The sequence below is a fragment of the Cygnus atratus genome, chromosome 9 (genome assembly GCF_013377495.2).
Source record: "Cygnus atratus isolate AKBS03 ecotype Queensland, Australia chromosome 9, CAtr_DNAZoo_HiC_assembly, whole genome shotgun sequence".
Classification (NCBI taxonomy): Eukaryota; Metazoa; Chordata; class Aves; order Anseriformes; family Anatidae; genus Cygnus; species Cygnus atratus.
This window is the reverse complement of record NC_066370.1, coordinates 16,634,498-16,650,270: the sequence shown is the minus strand read 5'-3', so window position 1 is coordinate 16,650,270 and position 15,773 is coordinate 16,634,498. Positions and strand designations below refer to the sequence as shown.

Genomic DNA, 15,773 nt, shown 5'->3' with positions numbered 1-15,773 from the left:
ACAAGGAAGTGCAGGTGACAGCTTTTGCTGCAGGACTGGAGCACTGTCACAGCCCTCTGCTTGAACAGCTCCCCTTCCCGCTAGCGGAAAGCCCCTCTCTTTCCACCATGGACTGAAGTAAAACACAGGAGCCAAACTACAGAGCTAGACCCAGAGGAAGGAATCAGTTGGCCCAAGGCAGAGCAAAACTTCAAACCTCCCACTACCAGGCAGCAAAGGTGTTTCGGCTCAGGAGACTGGGCTCAGCTACCGGCTTCGCCACAGATCTTTCCACGCAGACTTGGACGAAGACGAACTCCTGACAGTACGGGAAGAGAAATTCCCTGCCTCCCAGATGCGTCAGGGAGATTAGTCAGACCTTCTGATAACGTAACATCAAGAACCAAGCAAACAGTCACGTGAACAAGTGCTGTTGGACGACAAGCCTAAAGCAGCCTCAAAGCCAAGACTCCGAACTCTGACATTAAATCAGCATTTTTAATTTTTTTTTTTCTAAAATGTGCTTTGTTGCGACTTGCTGTTTCAATGCCAGCCCCGTCCTCCCCCTTTAAAAAAAACCCACACCTCGCCGAATCAGGTGCAAATCACCTGAAATTAGTCTGTAACAAATAAAATACACAAAACAAAGGCTGAAATGCTTTAGAATCACAACAATGTACAAAAAAAAAAAAGGGGGGGGGGGGGAGGAAAATACAACCTGAAAGTGTTCAAAATTCAGAAAGACTAGTCAAGTCCGTTGCTTCAGCAAGGGGATGCTGCCGCGACCCCTGCCAGTGGGTCCTGGGCCACCAGCCTGCCACAATGCTACACGGGCTCTCCTCCGTGCAGTCCGCTGTCACTAGCATCCAAGGAAGAGCAAACGCTTTGCCCTTTGAAGGTATCAACGGGGGAACAACTCACAAGCAGCTCTGGGAGGTCACATCACATTCAGAAGGAACGGTTTCTAGCATGCCCCTAACCGTCTGCAAGAAGGAAGGCTTGGAAGAGCAGCCTGCTTCCTCCTTGCTGTATTGATGCCTCGGAGATGCAGGCCAGCGCGTTAAATCTGCGAGAGCTTAAAGGGCTTCGTAAGGGCAGTAAACAGCCAGTTAAGTAAACAGCCCAGCACTGGATCTCATCTTCACAGAGCGAGGTAGTGTGAATTTCACCCCAGTTTAAAATAGACAGGGGCAGCGGAAAGGCTGAAGACTTCCACGTAAAGCAGCTCCTGGCCTAGAAACCTTTCTGCGCTCCCTCTGGGAATGAAAAGATCTGTGTTGATGGCCTCCTCGCTCCCAGCCTGGCTTTGGTAGCCACACTTCAACCCTGGGATTCAGACTCTCACCACAGAAGTTCTCCCAAGATCTGATTTAGTACAGCAGCCTCCTAAAGGTTAAGCAGCAATGGGACTGGCTGGGAGGGAGCAAAACTGTCCACAGATTTTTTTTTTATTTTTACTGCCCCTTTCGGCTAGTCCCTTTCTTTAGAAGTCCCTCTTTAAAGGACCAGAACAGGGACACCCTCAAAATGAACAGGGGCTGCACAGCGTAACTTAGCCAGGTGCTGCTCACAGGGAGCTGTATTCAAACAGGGCTTTTATTTGCCAGCCTGGAAGGGACTGGCCCAGAACCCACTGAAAAAAGGAGACGCAGGCCCTTTTTTGCTCCTCCTGCTGTCATTCCTAGATGAATGACATTTAGATGGTACGTTCTAGTGACGGCTGGAGACCAGCCCTTTGACTTTGGACATCTTCTTTGTGGGCTGCCTTTGTTCTGTGTGTGGAGGGCACTCTCGCTCTACCAGCTGCTGTTCCATCTCCTGTGCCGACGACGAGGCTGTAGCTTTTAATGTTTTCTTTATGTTTGTGACCTGGCCAAGAAGAGACAGTGAATCAGCACCTGCTTCTTCCTCCCCTCACAGTAGCAACTCTGTTCATAAACATGCTGAGAAACCCCTGGAGGTTACAAAAACAAAGACAAAGCCCTCTCCTACCACAAACACGCTCTGCATTTGAGTTTGTAACGGGTAACATTTTGCCCTCACTTAGAGCCAGCATTGTTAATAATCCGCACGGGACCCAGACGGGAAACAACTAGAGCTTTCTTACTACTTTTAAGAGACAACCATACAGTATTGCACCACCTTCCTGGTTGACTGACGGGAGCTACTACTGCCTCGGTGCAGAACGCAGGCACCTTACTATCACGCTGGCCCGAACTAGCAGGGACAAAGGAGGCTGAGAGATAAATTTACGCTCTGGACAGCACTGAGAAATAAAAAGGGAAAATGCCACTTGGCCTAGCAGGCTCTCTGAGCCACAGATATTTTCTAGAAGCTGGAACAGATCTTGGTCTGTGGGAGGTAGGAGTAATGCTTCTGCTACTCTGGCTGAAAACGAGAGATACAGCAACAGGCACTGTACTCTGTCCCATGAAACCCTGCAGGGCTCACCAGAAATACAATCAGCGAACATTAAAAACAAAACAATAACAAAAAAAAATAGGCCAAAACAAGTTTGGGAGTCAGGTGTGCCAACTCCAGGCCAAAGGCATCTGGCAAACCAAATGCACTATGGATGCCAGTCAAGCTGCCAAGCATAAACTGCTTCAGAAAGCAAACGTAAACCTACAGGGATGCAGCACTCTGCAAGAAATAAACTCTCAGCAAGTGTCTCGGGAGGACCATTTTCACCTTTACAGCTGTATTAGCCAAGATTTGTTCTCAGTAGTAAATACACATCAGCAGGGGCTAAAATCACAAGCCCGTGCTGCCATCTACCGACTCAGAAGCGAATGCAACCTACAGCAGGAGCGCTCCCAGCCCGCGCTGCTGTAGCAATCCCTTTCTAGCCGCTCGACACCAAAATACCCCAGAGGAAGATGCTGAGGGCACATTTTTGCAAAAGCAATGAGACTCGATATATATAACTACACTCTCAGATTTGGAAGAAAAGTGAAGATTTTCCTTCCTTCCACAAAAGGAACAGAATTGTATCCAAGCTTTGTGTTACAAGCACTCTTTCCCTAACAAATCAACCGAGGAACTATGGCTACTGCACCCACCTGGCCCATTGTTATAGGGGAAAGTTGCAACCTGCTCAGGGTGGGCAAATTTGATGTAGGTCTTTGTGGTGTTACTAGCACACGGAAACAGATGTGTATTTTTCCTGCCCTAGAACAGCACATCTGATTTGCATGATTGCTAGCCTACTTCAGAGAAGCCATAACCATTAACCAGGTGTTACCAGATTATCCAGTAAACAGAAACATTTAATGAAAAAGCACAGAGCAGTCTGAAATGGCTGTACCCACCTCCATCTCTACCTGCTGCTGAGTTCGGTGATGGTTTTCTTTGTATTGGTTGGCTCTAAGTACTTGCTGCTCAATTCCTAAAAGAACTGCTTCACAACCGTCACACCTGCGAGACACAAACAATATCAGAGGGTATTTATGAGTTCTCCCTGGAGCAGCTCAGTGATGCAGCCTGAAAAGTTAAAGTCACCTAAAAGTATAGGAAATCATTAAATTTATATTCCCGATATGACTAGAGTTCCAAAAAAGCTGCCAAGAAAAATCTTTGCTGCGTACTCGATGCATTCCACAGCATTCTTTAGCTAGTCCATGAGACCCTTACCTACCCATCAAAAACTCAGTGCAGGTTCACTGCGCCACCAACTTCCTTTTCAATCAGAATTACTGCTTGAAAAGGGGGTGCAAAACAACGCAATTTTAAAATTAAACACAAACTTCAGATTGAGAGAATCCCCCCAACTGTTAAGCATTCAAAAAGACACAAGTGCTTCTCCAACAGTGTTCCTAACTGGAGAGGACAGAAAGGGAATTGGCGGCGGGTTCGTTGTTACCTTCCAAACAACGCTGTAAGGTCTTAGAAGCTGCCAGAGTCCTCCCTCTGAGACGGGTTGGGGGAGGTGGATTAGAAAAGAAAAAAAAAAACAGAAAAAACAAAACAAAACAACCTGCACCACCACCACCCCAGGGCAGCATATTTACACAGCAGTTTAATTACTTTCCGTGCACCCATTACCGTAACAACTAGGCAGTGACTCCCAGTCAGCTCAGAACCTGCCACAGGCCGCACAGCCTACAGGGGAATTTCTTTGGGTGGGAAGGGAATCTACCAAAAAGATGACAAGCAACTTCTTAGCAAAGGTACAAAAAGAGAGTACCACAGCCCCAGTGTGACGGCTGCGGCTGCGTGCAGCCTGCATTTGCAGGGACAAAGAGAATGCAAACAAAGGCATCTAAAACTTCAAACGTGAAGACATCCCTCCTAAGAACTGTGATTCCCTACAGTTTGCCCACGCAGTTCTCGTCACAGTGCAAAAGGCTGAAAAATAACGGACAGTTCTGTTTTCATTATCAAGTGTAACAGCAGAAAGGGGACTTCAGCTTGGCACAAGTGTTTGAAAAGGCCTTGACTCCTCACTAGGGTTCTGCCACGCAGAAGCCACAATGAGACCAGAATCTCAAGATATAGTATAGTTTGGCTTGAAGCATAACCCAAATTGAAATCTAGACGGGATCTTGGAAAATTTGCCCAACAGTCTCTTCCTCCAAGTGCCCACTTACAGCAGAAGACACCTGATTAACAAACATGATGAAATTGAGCCAGCACTTGAAACTTCAAGGAATGAGAAAAAACAAGACAAAGTGTACACAAGGAGCAAGCAAGGTAGAGACTGCCTCACCATTCCTGGAGCGTTTTGACAATGTTACTGATGTCCTTCTTCTGAATGTCTCTGCCGATGCAAAAATCCACCTCTAACACCTGGTTTCGTTGATCCAGTTTCCCCTGGATAATATCTGTATAAACCGCTTCAATAATCAGGTCTTCCAACTCCCTCAGATTCCTCATGTCCAGGTCCTTCAGCAACACGGAGTAGGGAATGCACTAAAACCAGCAAGCCCAAGAGTAAGTTAACAGTCCTCACCAGAACGAACAGCTAAGTCTCAAACAGAAATAGGGTTGGCAGAAGGTCAAGGCCCGAATGTTTATATCCTACACTTCAGCAGTGACTGATGGTGGCGATACAAATACCTGCTACTAGGCTAAGCAATATTCTGACGCAGCTTGGGTAATTCCTGAAGCTTTGGCATAGCGCCTTCTGGAGGAAAAAGATAATGACACTGTAGAAGAAATTAAGATCGTTGATTAGCTTTTCCTCCAGAACAAAAAGTCAGTGCTTTTAAGAATGATTCTCCATCTCCAGCAGCGAAAGGAGCCATAAAAAGTTTCCCAGACCTTACCAACCAAATAATGTGGCTGTTCAGACACCCCCATACCTCATCCCCAGAAGTCCATTAAGTTAACGTCCCAAACGCACCACGAGAACACTGCACATTACAAGTCCTTTTCAAATTACAGTATTTTTTGTGAGTACTCATGCAGTCCAATACAACTGCAACGATGCTAAGAATTGATGCCATTTAAGAAAAAAAAAAAAAGTTTGCTATCATGCACAGCGTACTTTACCTTCATTCTGGAAGCCAGGCTTACAATTGTCAAGTGTTTCAGTTTGTTTTTCTGAGTTGCTGTTAATTCAGGCAGGTTATCTTTGTTTGCTGTTAACGTTAAAGAGACAAGATTCAGAACTTTCCTTCAAGAACTATAAAACGCAGGCTGCAAGACTACGGGCCACTTAAACTATGCTGAATCCTGAAAAGACAGCTCCAGCTACTGGGGGTGCTGGTAAGCAGAGAGAGCTGCCACTGATGACACATTAGCACACTAAGAGAGAGAGAAAAAGTTCAAAAAACAAGTTAGCAATCCCATTCTTCTCTGCTTCTTTAGTAATTCTGATTTTGGAATCAGAATGTAATTCACATCTACGCGAGTGGTGTCCTGCCAAAACAACTGGTAAATGCTTTGTTTGATGACTTTGACCAAGTCACTTTTATTCATTAATGAGCTGACAGAATTAAATGCTTTTTGCTGTTCTGCTTGGAAAACATAGTTGGTTTTCTCTCTCTGAAGAGCTACAGAATTTGCAGTTGGAAGTATAACGTACCAGACTGAGGAAGAGAGAAGAAACTATTAATCCAGATACTTACATGGCCTCACTGTCGCTATGTTATATCCATGTGCCTTATGAATATTTAAAAGCAGAAAGGAAACAGCCAGCTTTCCAAACCAAAGAAAGTTTTTAAAATACCTGCTTTAATGAAAACTAGTGTTTTGGTGCACTCGAGCTCTCCCAGCCTTCCCACCTCGTTCAGTACCCTACCTTTTGACTACTTTTCCCCCTTTCCCTTTCTTCACTTGGAAAAGAAATGAATTATCACGTACTGGGATGCAAGACCCACACACAGCAAACACATCCTCTAATCGGTCACAGAATTCACGAGGGTCATGTTGCTCCACAGCCACTGGAATTATCAGCCCTTGCATTTCCTGATGCCACTTCTCCTTACTGGAACTGGATAGCTCACCCACCACAGTGATAGCCGGCACTATGACAGAATTATTTGTCACAGTCTATAATAGTCTGGATTAGGCTGCTACCCACCAATGAAGTACTAAATTATAGCAGAATTGAAGCATAAGAGCACAAGAGATGAAGCACATCCCGACAAATACTAAGATGATTCACACGTAGCCTCCTTCCGAAGATGCTTAAGAGTCATTATTCCAATTTCTGTTCTGGCAAAGAAATGTTTCGTTTTGTTTCAGCAATGCTGTCACAATAAAAGGTTATAAAAACCTATACGGTTTATAGGATAAATAACACAATCTTTTTTTTTTTCAAAGTTTTCTGCAACTTCCATAACCAGTGTCATCTAAATTTGAAACCAGATGTCTGAAATCAGAGGTAAGTGGCCCATAAACGTCATTGAATATTGCCACAGGCCAATCCAATCCAGTGTTGCAGTCCAAGCCAAACCAGTAAAATACCAGACTCCGGCTTGGATCCTTCCTCCACTTTCTAGTAATTAAGAAGTGCATACAACCCAGTAACCCCCCAGAAATGATTCTTCCAAGCAAATTCTGTGCTTAAACATTTTCACCCAGCCACACTAGACCAGGTACCACAGAAAGCAAAAAATTGCCTCAGACAATGCCAAAGGAAAACAGGCAGCAATCTTACCTACGTAGTCTGGGTACGTGCCGTACGCAAACAGGTTCAGCAGCTGGAAATAAGCAGCGTTAGTCCCTTCAGCAAGCTGGGTGGGAAGAAAAAAGAAATCCCATGGAACACAGTAACAGCCAACGTGACACTGGCAGGCAACTTCTCCAGAGTACATTTTAAGCCCACGTGTGACAAGTACTCCCGTGACAGCAATTACGCTCAGTTCTTAAAGAGTTGGACCCTTTCTAAGGCCTCATGAGCAGCAACAAATTTCAGCAGTTTCAGAGTCAAGATGCTCCACCCATTTCTGTGTGACCGAACTTAAATACAGTTTGGACTACCAACTGCTTTGTGCAGCATCTGAGGAGGTAAAGAGAAAAGCAGCTCGGTTGTAGCTGACGTCTGACAGGGCCAGCTCTTCTCATCATGTAAGAAGCACGCAGGCAGTGGTGTTGGTTGGTTAAGCATCCTCGCTATTAGCAGGAAACCTAACAAAGTTTATCTGCAGAACCACAAAAAACTTCAAAGCAAGCTAAAAACGTTCTAAGCTAAGTGCATTTGGAAGTAATATTAGCGCTCGCAAACAAACACTTCACTGGAATAACTGCAGCACTAATCCATGATTTTTATTGAGTCTTTTGTGTGTAGGTTCTGCTTGGTTTTTTTGTTTGTTTGTTTGTTTTTTAAATGCAATTTGCTACACACAGGTCAGGGGAAAAACATAATTGCAACTCGATGCTAGAGAACCAGAGAGGCATTTTTAGACATACCTAAGAGCCTATTTGGAAAGTCAAACTTGCTGCATGCCATGTTGTTGCACCTGCAGAGATACTCAACCTAGAATCCCCTACTGTAGCAGAGGGGGGTGCTGGCATGGCATTCTCTGTAAAAGCCCTGGAACTTACTTTCCACCTTGGTTTGAAATGGTTTAGATTTGGTTACCACCCAGGCCTGATACACTAGACATCTGTTCACGAAGATTTTTGGAGAGCTCTGAGGCTCTGCTTTCCAGGACAATGAAGAAATAGAAAGGGATTTTGTTGTTGGCTGGATAGGTGCCTTCTTAAGATCGTTACTGGGCTGCTGCCAGATTTTTGCTTTACTAGCAATCGCATTGAGGTAGTAAAGCTTTATATAGGTATTTTTTTAACATCTAAATTTATACAGGCAAAACCAACGTCAATCTCATACCCAAACATCTCAGAATCGAGGTTAAGTTACATCAGGCCTCTCCTGGCACAGAAATTTCACAAGCATAGGCTGTCTATGCAAACTTCAGGGGATCCATTGTAGTGGGAGTGCAGAAGGAACATTAGTATAGAAACTCATCTCTTACCTCTTGCACATTTGCTAACTCCAACAGCTCTCCGAAGACATAAACCCCAGGGGCCTCCAGCACTTGGTTTATAAGAGCAGTCAGAGCTGAGCCACTTGTACCTTTGGCTAGTAAAATAAACTGCTCTAGAAGATTGCAGGACGGTTTCTGTTCTCCTGCCATTCTAGGTTTTTCAATCTGCCAATAAAAGAAAACGGTATTAATTCACGATCTCCTCTCTGCTATATTCTGTCTGACCGTGAAGCAGAAGGTGTGCGCCGCATAGTAACGTTTCAGTGTCAGCTGAGCCGGCTTTTCCTTTGGCATTCAGAGGGTAGGCCAGGAACCCTACAGGCTCAAATTCTGATCCATCTGGGAAGCAAAAACAATTCAGACAATATCTGAGCAAAATTTCTGCAGACTGGCCAGTTCCCTCAAGAACCATTCATGGTAGTAGGAAAAGAGTTTAGATTTCACCCTGTTTTCAGGCCTTTCCCTTCCACTGATGCTGTCAAGTAAAGCCAACTGCAGAAGTTGTGTTATCAGAGATGATACCATTATGTTTACTACAGGCCACCTAGGACTTCCTCCTTCCCAAAACTCATTACACAGCTTCTAAACAGCAACTGACTATTCACTTTGAAGAATTCACCTACCTTGTAGGCCTGCATATTGCACCTTTTCCTTTGACATCAGCATATACAAAGCATGAGTACATAATTCATACTGCTTTCCTCAGCCTACAAGGAGAAAATAGCCGTGGCCTGTAAGTGGCTTACTAGCCTACATTACACAGTTACAGTGTTTTGGGTTAACTGTAAAGCTTCAGTGATAAAAATACCCTTTCTACAAAGGCTCTATTTAAGTCCCTGTAGAGGGAGGTCTTTGTCTTTTACTGTTCCCTCACATTTCTGGCGTGCACACTGTCTCCCAGCACCAACATGTTGCTTGAAATATAGAACACCATTTATAAACAACTGAAACAAACTTATTTTTATAAACAAAAAAGAAAAACTTTGGAAGCATATTATTCAGTCACCAAACAAAGAACTTAGCAGATAAGGGTTTTTTCATGTTACATTTACGTAAAATAATTCTCGTGCATAGGTGGAAACCTTTACTCTGGTGAAGAAAATCAGACACCAGAGAACCTGTGTCTCATTCAGCCTGACCCCTAGGACCACATCTGCGCCCAGAGACGGTGCTACTGTCACACAGGTGTTTGCCTTGCTTTGCCATGCCTAAGCAAATGAAGGCTTTTGAAAGCAATGCAGCCAGCTTCACTTATTACTCAGCTCCTGAAAAAACAGTTTACTCCACTCCATCACACCTCTCAGTATAACCGGTTAGAACCCGAGAGGGCAATTTTTTGTGCTTTCCACACAAAGATCTTTAGACTCTCAGTTTAAGGTCTCTTTGGGATTATTTTCATCAAAGACACATATACTGACTGAGCAGTACCTCAGTTTCTCATTGAGAACCCCCCGTAACACTCAGTTTGACTTCCTAACACGCCTGGGGGTACACCAGCACCACTCGCCCCGCTCACAGACGAGGAAATACGTACAGAGGACAGCAATTCTCTCAAGATCATGCACGAAGCGACTGAGCGGCGATGAAACCCACACCTCACAGTCTCCAAGCCTTCCCTCCCAGCCAACCCTGCCCACACCGGTGTGTAAGATCGCGGAGGAGAGGCTTTACCCGCACCATACAAAGAACGGCACGCCAGCTCTCTGCCCCCCTCTAAGCCTCCCCTCAGCCCGCCGTGCCTCTGGGCGGCCCTCCCGGCTCTCTCCCACCGCCCTACCTGACAGGAACCACGGCAGCACCGGCGGGCGGCGCCGTGAGGGGGCAGCCCCGGCCCCACCGGGCACCCACGGCGCCTTCTCCCCCCGCCTCACCGCAGCCCTTCCGAGGCACGGCGGCAAGCGGCCCCCTGCCCGGCCCCACAACCCCGCGTCCCCCGTGCCCCCGCCGCCGGGCCGGCTTTCCCCCGAGCCCCGTTCGCGTCTGTCCCTCCGTCCCCCGGCGTTACCTCGCCGCCGCGGCCTCCCCTCCTGCCTCCCTCCCGCCCTGCGGCCCCCGGCGCCGTGCCCGCCGCGCCTCAGGCCGCCATGATGGCGGCGCCGGTGTCCCCCGCGCCGCTCCTTCCCCCGGACCGCGCGGCCGCGCACCGAGCGTTCCGCCCTCAGGCGGCCTCAGCGCCGAGCCCGGTGCTGAAAAGCCCTTTGCCCGCCGGTGGGCTCGGGGTTGTCTGTCAGAGCCGCCCTAAAAACCTTTCTGGTAGCCCACGAGCTGTGGACTGTGGCTGGCGGGAGACCCCCGGCGTGGGGAGAGGCAGGCGGCAGCCCCTGGGGAGGATTTACCTCACGCGGGGTGATCAAGTGTCCCGAGCGGGATCCTAAATCACCGTGGCCTCTGCCGCCAGATTTGCTTCTTCCTACTGTTACCCCGTCCCACCGCACATCTCGCCTCGTGCTCCCATCCCCATCCAGCTAGCAGAACCTAGCATGGCCACAAGCACGCCATGCAGTGGGGCACCACAGTGTCAGCCCCACACTGCCTCGCACCCCCTCATCTGTGTAACACTAGGCTGTGATTAACGCGCACGGCTGGTACACACTCATTTAATGGGGTGGGGTGAGGCTGGTTGGCCTTGTGGCATCCCTAAGAGCATGGGGTGTCAAACCGGCCCTAGTGCTAGCTGTGCTGGGTCTCCTTGAGCTATGACGCCACGATCCCTAAAACCAAACGCCTCCTCTCGGGCTCCACCGCTTCCTGAAAAACTGTTTAATTACAAGCAAGCGAAGTTTCTGGCTCCGAGGGCACAGCAGGTGTTGGGGTGTGACGTGCTGTGGCATCGTCTCGGGGTTTTTGCACTCCGGGGTGACCTGTGCGCGGGGCTGGCATTTCAAAGCCATGTTTTAGCGTGCTCTTTGTTCTGACGGCACGGCAGCGTGGGTCCATTTTACACTTACAGGTTCCATTCATTTTTTGAATCTGTGCATATGCCACAGCCTTCAGAGCGGATTAAATCTTCCATTTTATGGCATGAACCAGACAATGCCCAAGAAGCTGAAACGGGGCCATTAGCGGCGATAAACAATTGAGCAGTTGTGTTGGGCAGGACAATGGAGGCTGCCAGCTGAGCCATTGACTGCCCCTCCAGCCAGTCCTCCTGGGGAGCGAATGGAAAAATGCCAAAAAGATGGGGTGAAGGATCACAAGGTGCTAGAAGTGGTTTTAGACTCTCTAGACAAGTCGTCTGTGTGAGTGACAAACCGAAACACAGAGCTCAGCCTGTGCTGTGGGGAGTGGGGGGAGCAGGGAGGCAGCTGGAGGAGCTGAGATCCTCTCCAGGACACAGACCAGGACCCAAAAGACTCTGGGGAGGAGGGAGAAGAGCTGGGGTGGGAACAAGAGGGCTTTGGGGGTTGTTACCCTTCCCAAAATCTGTACACTCGTCTGTGCCATGCTGTGAATAAAGCGTGCCTCTGTTTAAAATTCTTTAGCGAAGTACAAAGTGCTTCTGGCTTTCAGTCAGCCAGTCCCTGAAGATCAAACCGTGGACCAGCATGGCCAGGAGCAGGGAGCTTTCAGGGAACAAACATCAGAAGCTATTAGGGAAACTGACAGGGCTTAGCCTGCGTCTCGGAGCCATCCACAGCTGGTCCCTGGGGTCCCATCTTCCCGAGAAGGGGTGACAGGCAAGCAGAGAGATGCAAGTGTTGGGATGCTGTTGTGACACTCTGGGCTTTGAAGCAAATTGGATGTAAAAAACTAGGCCCTGCACAGCAAGGGAACTCAGCCAGGACTATAACAAGCCATTCAGTAATTTGCTTAAGCTACACTTAGATCTCATCTGCACAGGGAGGGAGAATTACCTCTTTAATCACATCCGAAACAGGCCCTCCACCACGGTTCGTGTTACCCCACAGGTACACTGGCACAGTTGCCCTGGGAGAGAAGTGCGTCACTTCATTTGTCTGAAGAGCTGTTCAAGCCGAAATCCAGGGCTGATGCAGACATGGAAATGTGTAATAGCGAGCTATTTCCCATGGATCATTTTTGCAACCTCTTGCTGGAGCCCACAGATAAAAATCAACCAACTACTACTGAGCCCTGCTGCATTAGCCCCTTTTAGGTCATCCAGGAGGATCTTTTTGTCAGGCTGTTGTGACATCTCCTGGCTGCTACCAGCCAGCCTGGCTGGCTGAAGTGGACTTTGGAGGACAGCATCAGTTAAGCTCAGCTTCTGGGATGGATTTTTTTTTTAAATAAAATAAAAATATGAGTATGCCCAGCTGTCTCGTCTCCTTTTAAACTGCTATTGCAACCTCTTGCTCCACCCACGCAGCTTTCCGCATGCAGGGAGATGTTAATCCATTTTATCTTTTAATGTTAGCATTATCTCTTCACTCGCCCCGTCTCTTCCCCTTGTGATTCTATAATCTAGGTCCCTTTTAGGCAGCAGATAATTTCACCTTGTTTCCTTGTGTTGCCTGAGAAAAGAAACCATAAATCCAGAGTAATGTCTCCAGGCAGTGGGGTCATGGAGCCCCAGAGAGACTTTGAGATCATTTCTCTCAGTCAGGAAACAATGCACGAGCCTGTAAAGTCACCTGTAAGGGACAGAGACGGGGAAGGCTGGGATTACAGCGCAGTGACAGCCCTCTGTCCCACAGCTCAGTCACACTGAGCTCGGCATCTGGTTCTTCAGGCTTTTGAGTGCCCGACCTCCAGCTGCTCATCCTGCCCCCGTCTGCACCCTGCTGCCAGGCAGGCGGCGCCAGCTTTGCCGCTCCTCGGTGTGCACCTCCCTGCGCCCCAGGGCACGATTCTGGAGCTGGCTCTTCTCCCCTGAAATCCCAATTTTGATGTGTCACTGGCAAGAAAGTTCACACCCAGTGTCACCAAGGTGAGGGCTGATAGTGAAAGCAGGTACTTTTGTGTTTCTTAACCTTTCTCTCACCTTTCATAAATAAGGTGGTTTAAATCAAAAAAGAGGTACCTTAGGATAACGTAGGAGCTTACCAATAGCCCACATAACACACGTTATATTAAGAAATCATGCAGTAGGCTAGATTTATCTGCCAGGATTAGGATCTGATTCCTAAAATGTCCACTAATTTTACTTCCCAACCAACTTACAGCAAAATATCAACTGCTGGCACCACAGCCATGTTAGGGCAGGAACATCTACATGTGACCAAGTGGGGTAAGCTGGGATACATAAATGCTAACGCAGCCTTGGATGTGGTTTCACTCCCCATCCATGTGTGCTTTCACCATACTTCACCCATTTATTCTCTCCTGCCAGGTTTCCAGCACCTCAACTGCCAGCACACATCTGCAGAGGAAGGGGTGATGAGAGCACTGAAGACTTGCTGAAGACACTGTCAAGCTCTCCACTTTTCCCAGGATCCGGAGAGTAAGCTGCTAGCTGGACTCTCATCTCTCACCTTGGTCAGGCTGGGGGCGATGTGTATCTGGATGGTGGCCGATACGCAGCTGTACAACCCCTTCCGTTGCGTGTGGGGTGGGAGAAGGCTCCAGCTTACAAACCCATCTCTCAGTTATGCTGGAGAAACACCAGCTCTTTTATCAGCACCTTGGGAGGACGGCAGTTCCAGCACTCTGGGCAGGCAGACGGCAGGCTGGAAGCATCCTCTCACCTGCAACGACAGCTTGGGAACTGCGACACCTGCCAGCTCCGTGTGCTTGGGATGGAAAAGCAAAGGTGAGGTTTTCAGAACAAAGTCATGCAAAGGGATAGCGAGACTTGCTGCGTAGCTTTCTCACAAGTGGATCGGAAAGCTGACGTGCTATTTGCATTAATGCAGACTGAGGATTTTGAGAGGCGAGAACTCGGGGCTTCTGTCACCCTCTGAGTTACGGTGTCCCATGTAGCGCCGCTGCACGGGCCGGGAGCTGTCCCAAGATCTCCAAGCTTCATCTGTCAGTTCTTCCAGGAGCTCAAACCGGAGCGATGCCGACTGCCCAGCCTGTACCTCCCCACACAGCCCGATGGAAACTGGGATTTGACCCCAAAACACAAAAAGACCCCAACTGTGCCCTGTGGGGCTCCCGCCCTGTGCCCTCAGGGGCTGACGGAGCCCCTCGCTGCCCAGCTCCGTCGCCTCGAGAGCGAGGTTGGGGCACCCAAGCCCCAGCTGCCCGGTGTCCCCTCACACCCCGCCGCCTCCTTCCCAACGAGGAGCCCGGCCCCGGGGCCGCGCTAACGCCCCGCGCCCGGCCAAGTTTGTCCCACGTCGCCTCCCGTCCCCGCCCCGCCGCCGGGCCCGGCCGCGCCGCGCTCCTTAACGCCCGCTGCGCAGCCGCCCTTGACCGGGGGGGGGGGGGGAGAGAGAGAGGGGGAGGGGGGAATCCGCGGGAGCGCGCTCTGATTGGCCAACCCACCTGTCAGCAAAGGGCGGCGGCGGCCAGTGATTGGCCGGCTGGGCTGGGCGGGAGGCGGGGCGGAGGGAGGCGGCCGGGGTTGGTTGCGGCGGGCGGTGGCGGGTGCGAGGGAGCGGAGGGAGGGGGGAGGAGGGGCGGGGGGCCCTGAGGCGCCGCTGTCACCGCCGCCGCCGCCGCCGCCTCCCGCCCGCCCGGCCAGGCCCGGCCCGGCCCGGCCCCGGCCCGCGCAGCCCCCTCCGCCCGCGGCGGGACCATGTCGGCCACGGACGAGCGGGCCAAGGAGATCCTGCGGGGCTTCAAGCTGTATCCGCCCGGCTGAGGGGGGCGGGTGGGGAACGGGGAAGGGGGCGGCGTGAGGGGAAGGGGGGAGGGGTTGTCATGGAAACGGCCCCCCCTCCCGGGGGGGGATTGTGCCCGATGGGGTCCCCCTCCCACGCACCGGGGTCCCCTCCCCGTGGAAGCGGCTGCCCGTGGTGGGGGGGGGTGGCCTCAGGGCCCGGGCCTGGTGGGTGGGAGCCGGGAGGGGGCTTGGGGGGGGGATGGGGGGGGATGAGGGGGGTCCCCGCCAGGGTGGGGGCACACAGGCGGAAAGGCCGAAGCCCCCCCCCCGGTGCTCCCGGGGTGCCCCCGCAGGAGCTGAGGGGCTGCTCACCGGGGTCCCTGCTTCAGCTGGGGGGCGGCTGGGCGGCTGCAGGAGGAGCCCAGCCCTTCCCCTGGGTCCTCTGCTGCTCGGGGTCCTCTCCTCGGAAAGGCCGTACCCAGTCTGCTCGTCCCGAAGCGGCTCCTTCCCGGTGGTGTGGTGAGGTACCGGCGCATGCTGCCCTGGCCACGGTTGGCTGTACGCGTAGCGATGCCGCTGACGTGCCGTCAGATGCCTTTCCCTGCAGGTTATTTGAAAACTTTTTGCATCGGGGCTTGCAAAAGGTTTGTTTTGCATGTTAGCTGAACGCGGGGTTAAGGGCGATCAAA

General features: G+C 50.2%; 2 protein-coding genes across 3 annotated transcripts in view; one reads left to right on the top strand and one right to left on the bottom strand.

Moving 5' to 3' along the window:
* Nucleotides 1–464: 464 nt before the first annotated feature.
* COPS7B (COP9 signalosome subunit 7B) lies at nt 465–15,563 on the bottom strand. Of its 2 annotated transcripts, none has more exons than XM_035544852.2 (7): nt 10,420–10,543; nt 8,403–8,579; nt 7,085–7,160; nt 5,473–5,561; nt 4,688–4,890; nt 3,291–3,396; nt 465–1,848 (listed from the first exon to the last, which is right to left on the bottom strand). In XM_035544852.2, exons 2-7 carry the CDS (start codon nt 8,562–8,564, stop codon nt 1,690–1,692), a joined length of 795 nt encoding a protein of 264 aa, XP_035400745.1. In that variant the 5' UTR covers nt 8,565–8,579; nt 10,420–10,543; the 3' UTR covers nt 465–1,689. The 2 variants fall into 2 exon arrangements, with proteins under 2 accessions (XP_035400745.1, XP_035400746.1); XM_035544853.2 differs by lacking the exon at nt 10,420–10,543 and adding an exon at nt 15,457–15,563 and having other exon boundaries at nt 476–1,848.
* Nucleotides 14,972–15,773, top strand: part of PDE6D (phosphodiesterase 6D) — a 37,019-nt gene continuing 36,217 nt past the window's right edge. The window contains exon 1 of the mRNA XM_035544854.2: nt 14,972–15,107. Within this exon, the coding sequence (XP_035400747.1) occupies nt 15,058–15,107 (50 nt within the window). The 5' untranslated portion in view covers nt 14,972–15,057. The remainder of the gene's footprint in view (nt 15,108–15,773) is intronic.

Bases quoted from the DNA above. Each gene is read 5' to 3' on its own strand.
- COPS7B (XM_035544853.2), bottom strand. From the start codon at position 8,564: ATGGCAGGAGAACAGAAACCGTCCTGCAATCTTCTAGAGCAGTTTATT. The intron at 7,161-8,402 runs GTAAGAGATGAG...CTTCCCACCCAG, and splicing joins AGTTAGCAAATGTGCAAGAG to CTTGCTGAAGGGACTAACGC. The intron at 3,397-4,687 runs GTGAGGCAGTCT...TGTGTCTCGCAG, and splicing joins GTCAAAACGCTCCAGGAATG to GTGTGACGGTTGTGAAGCAG.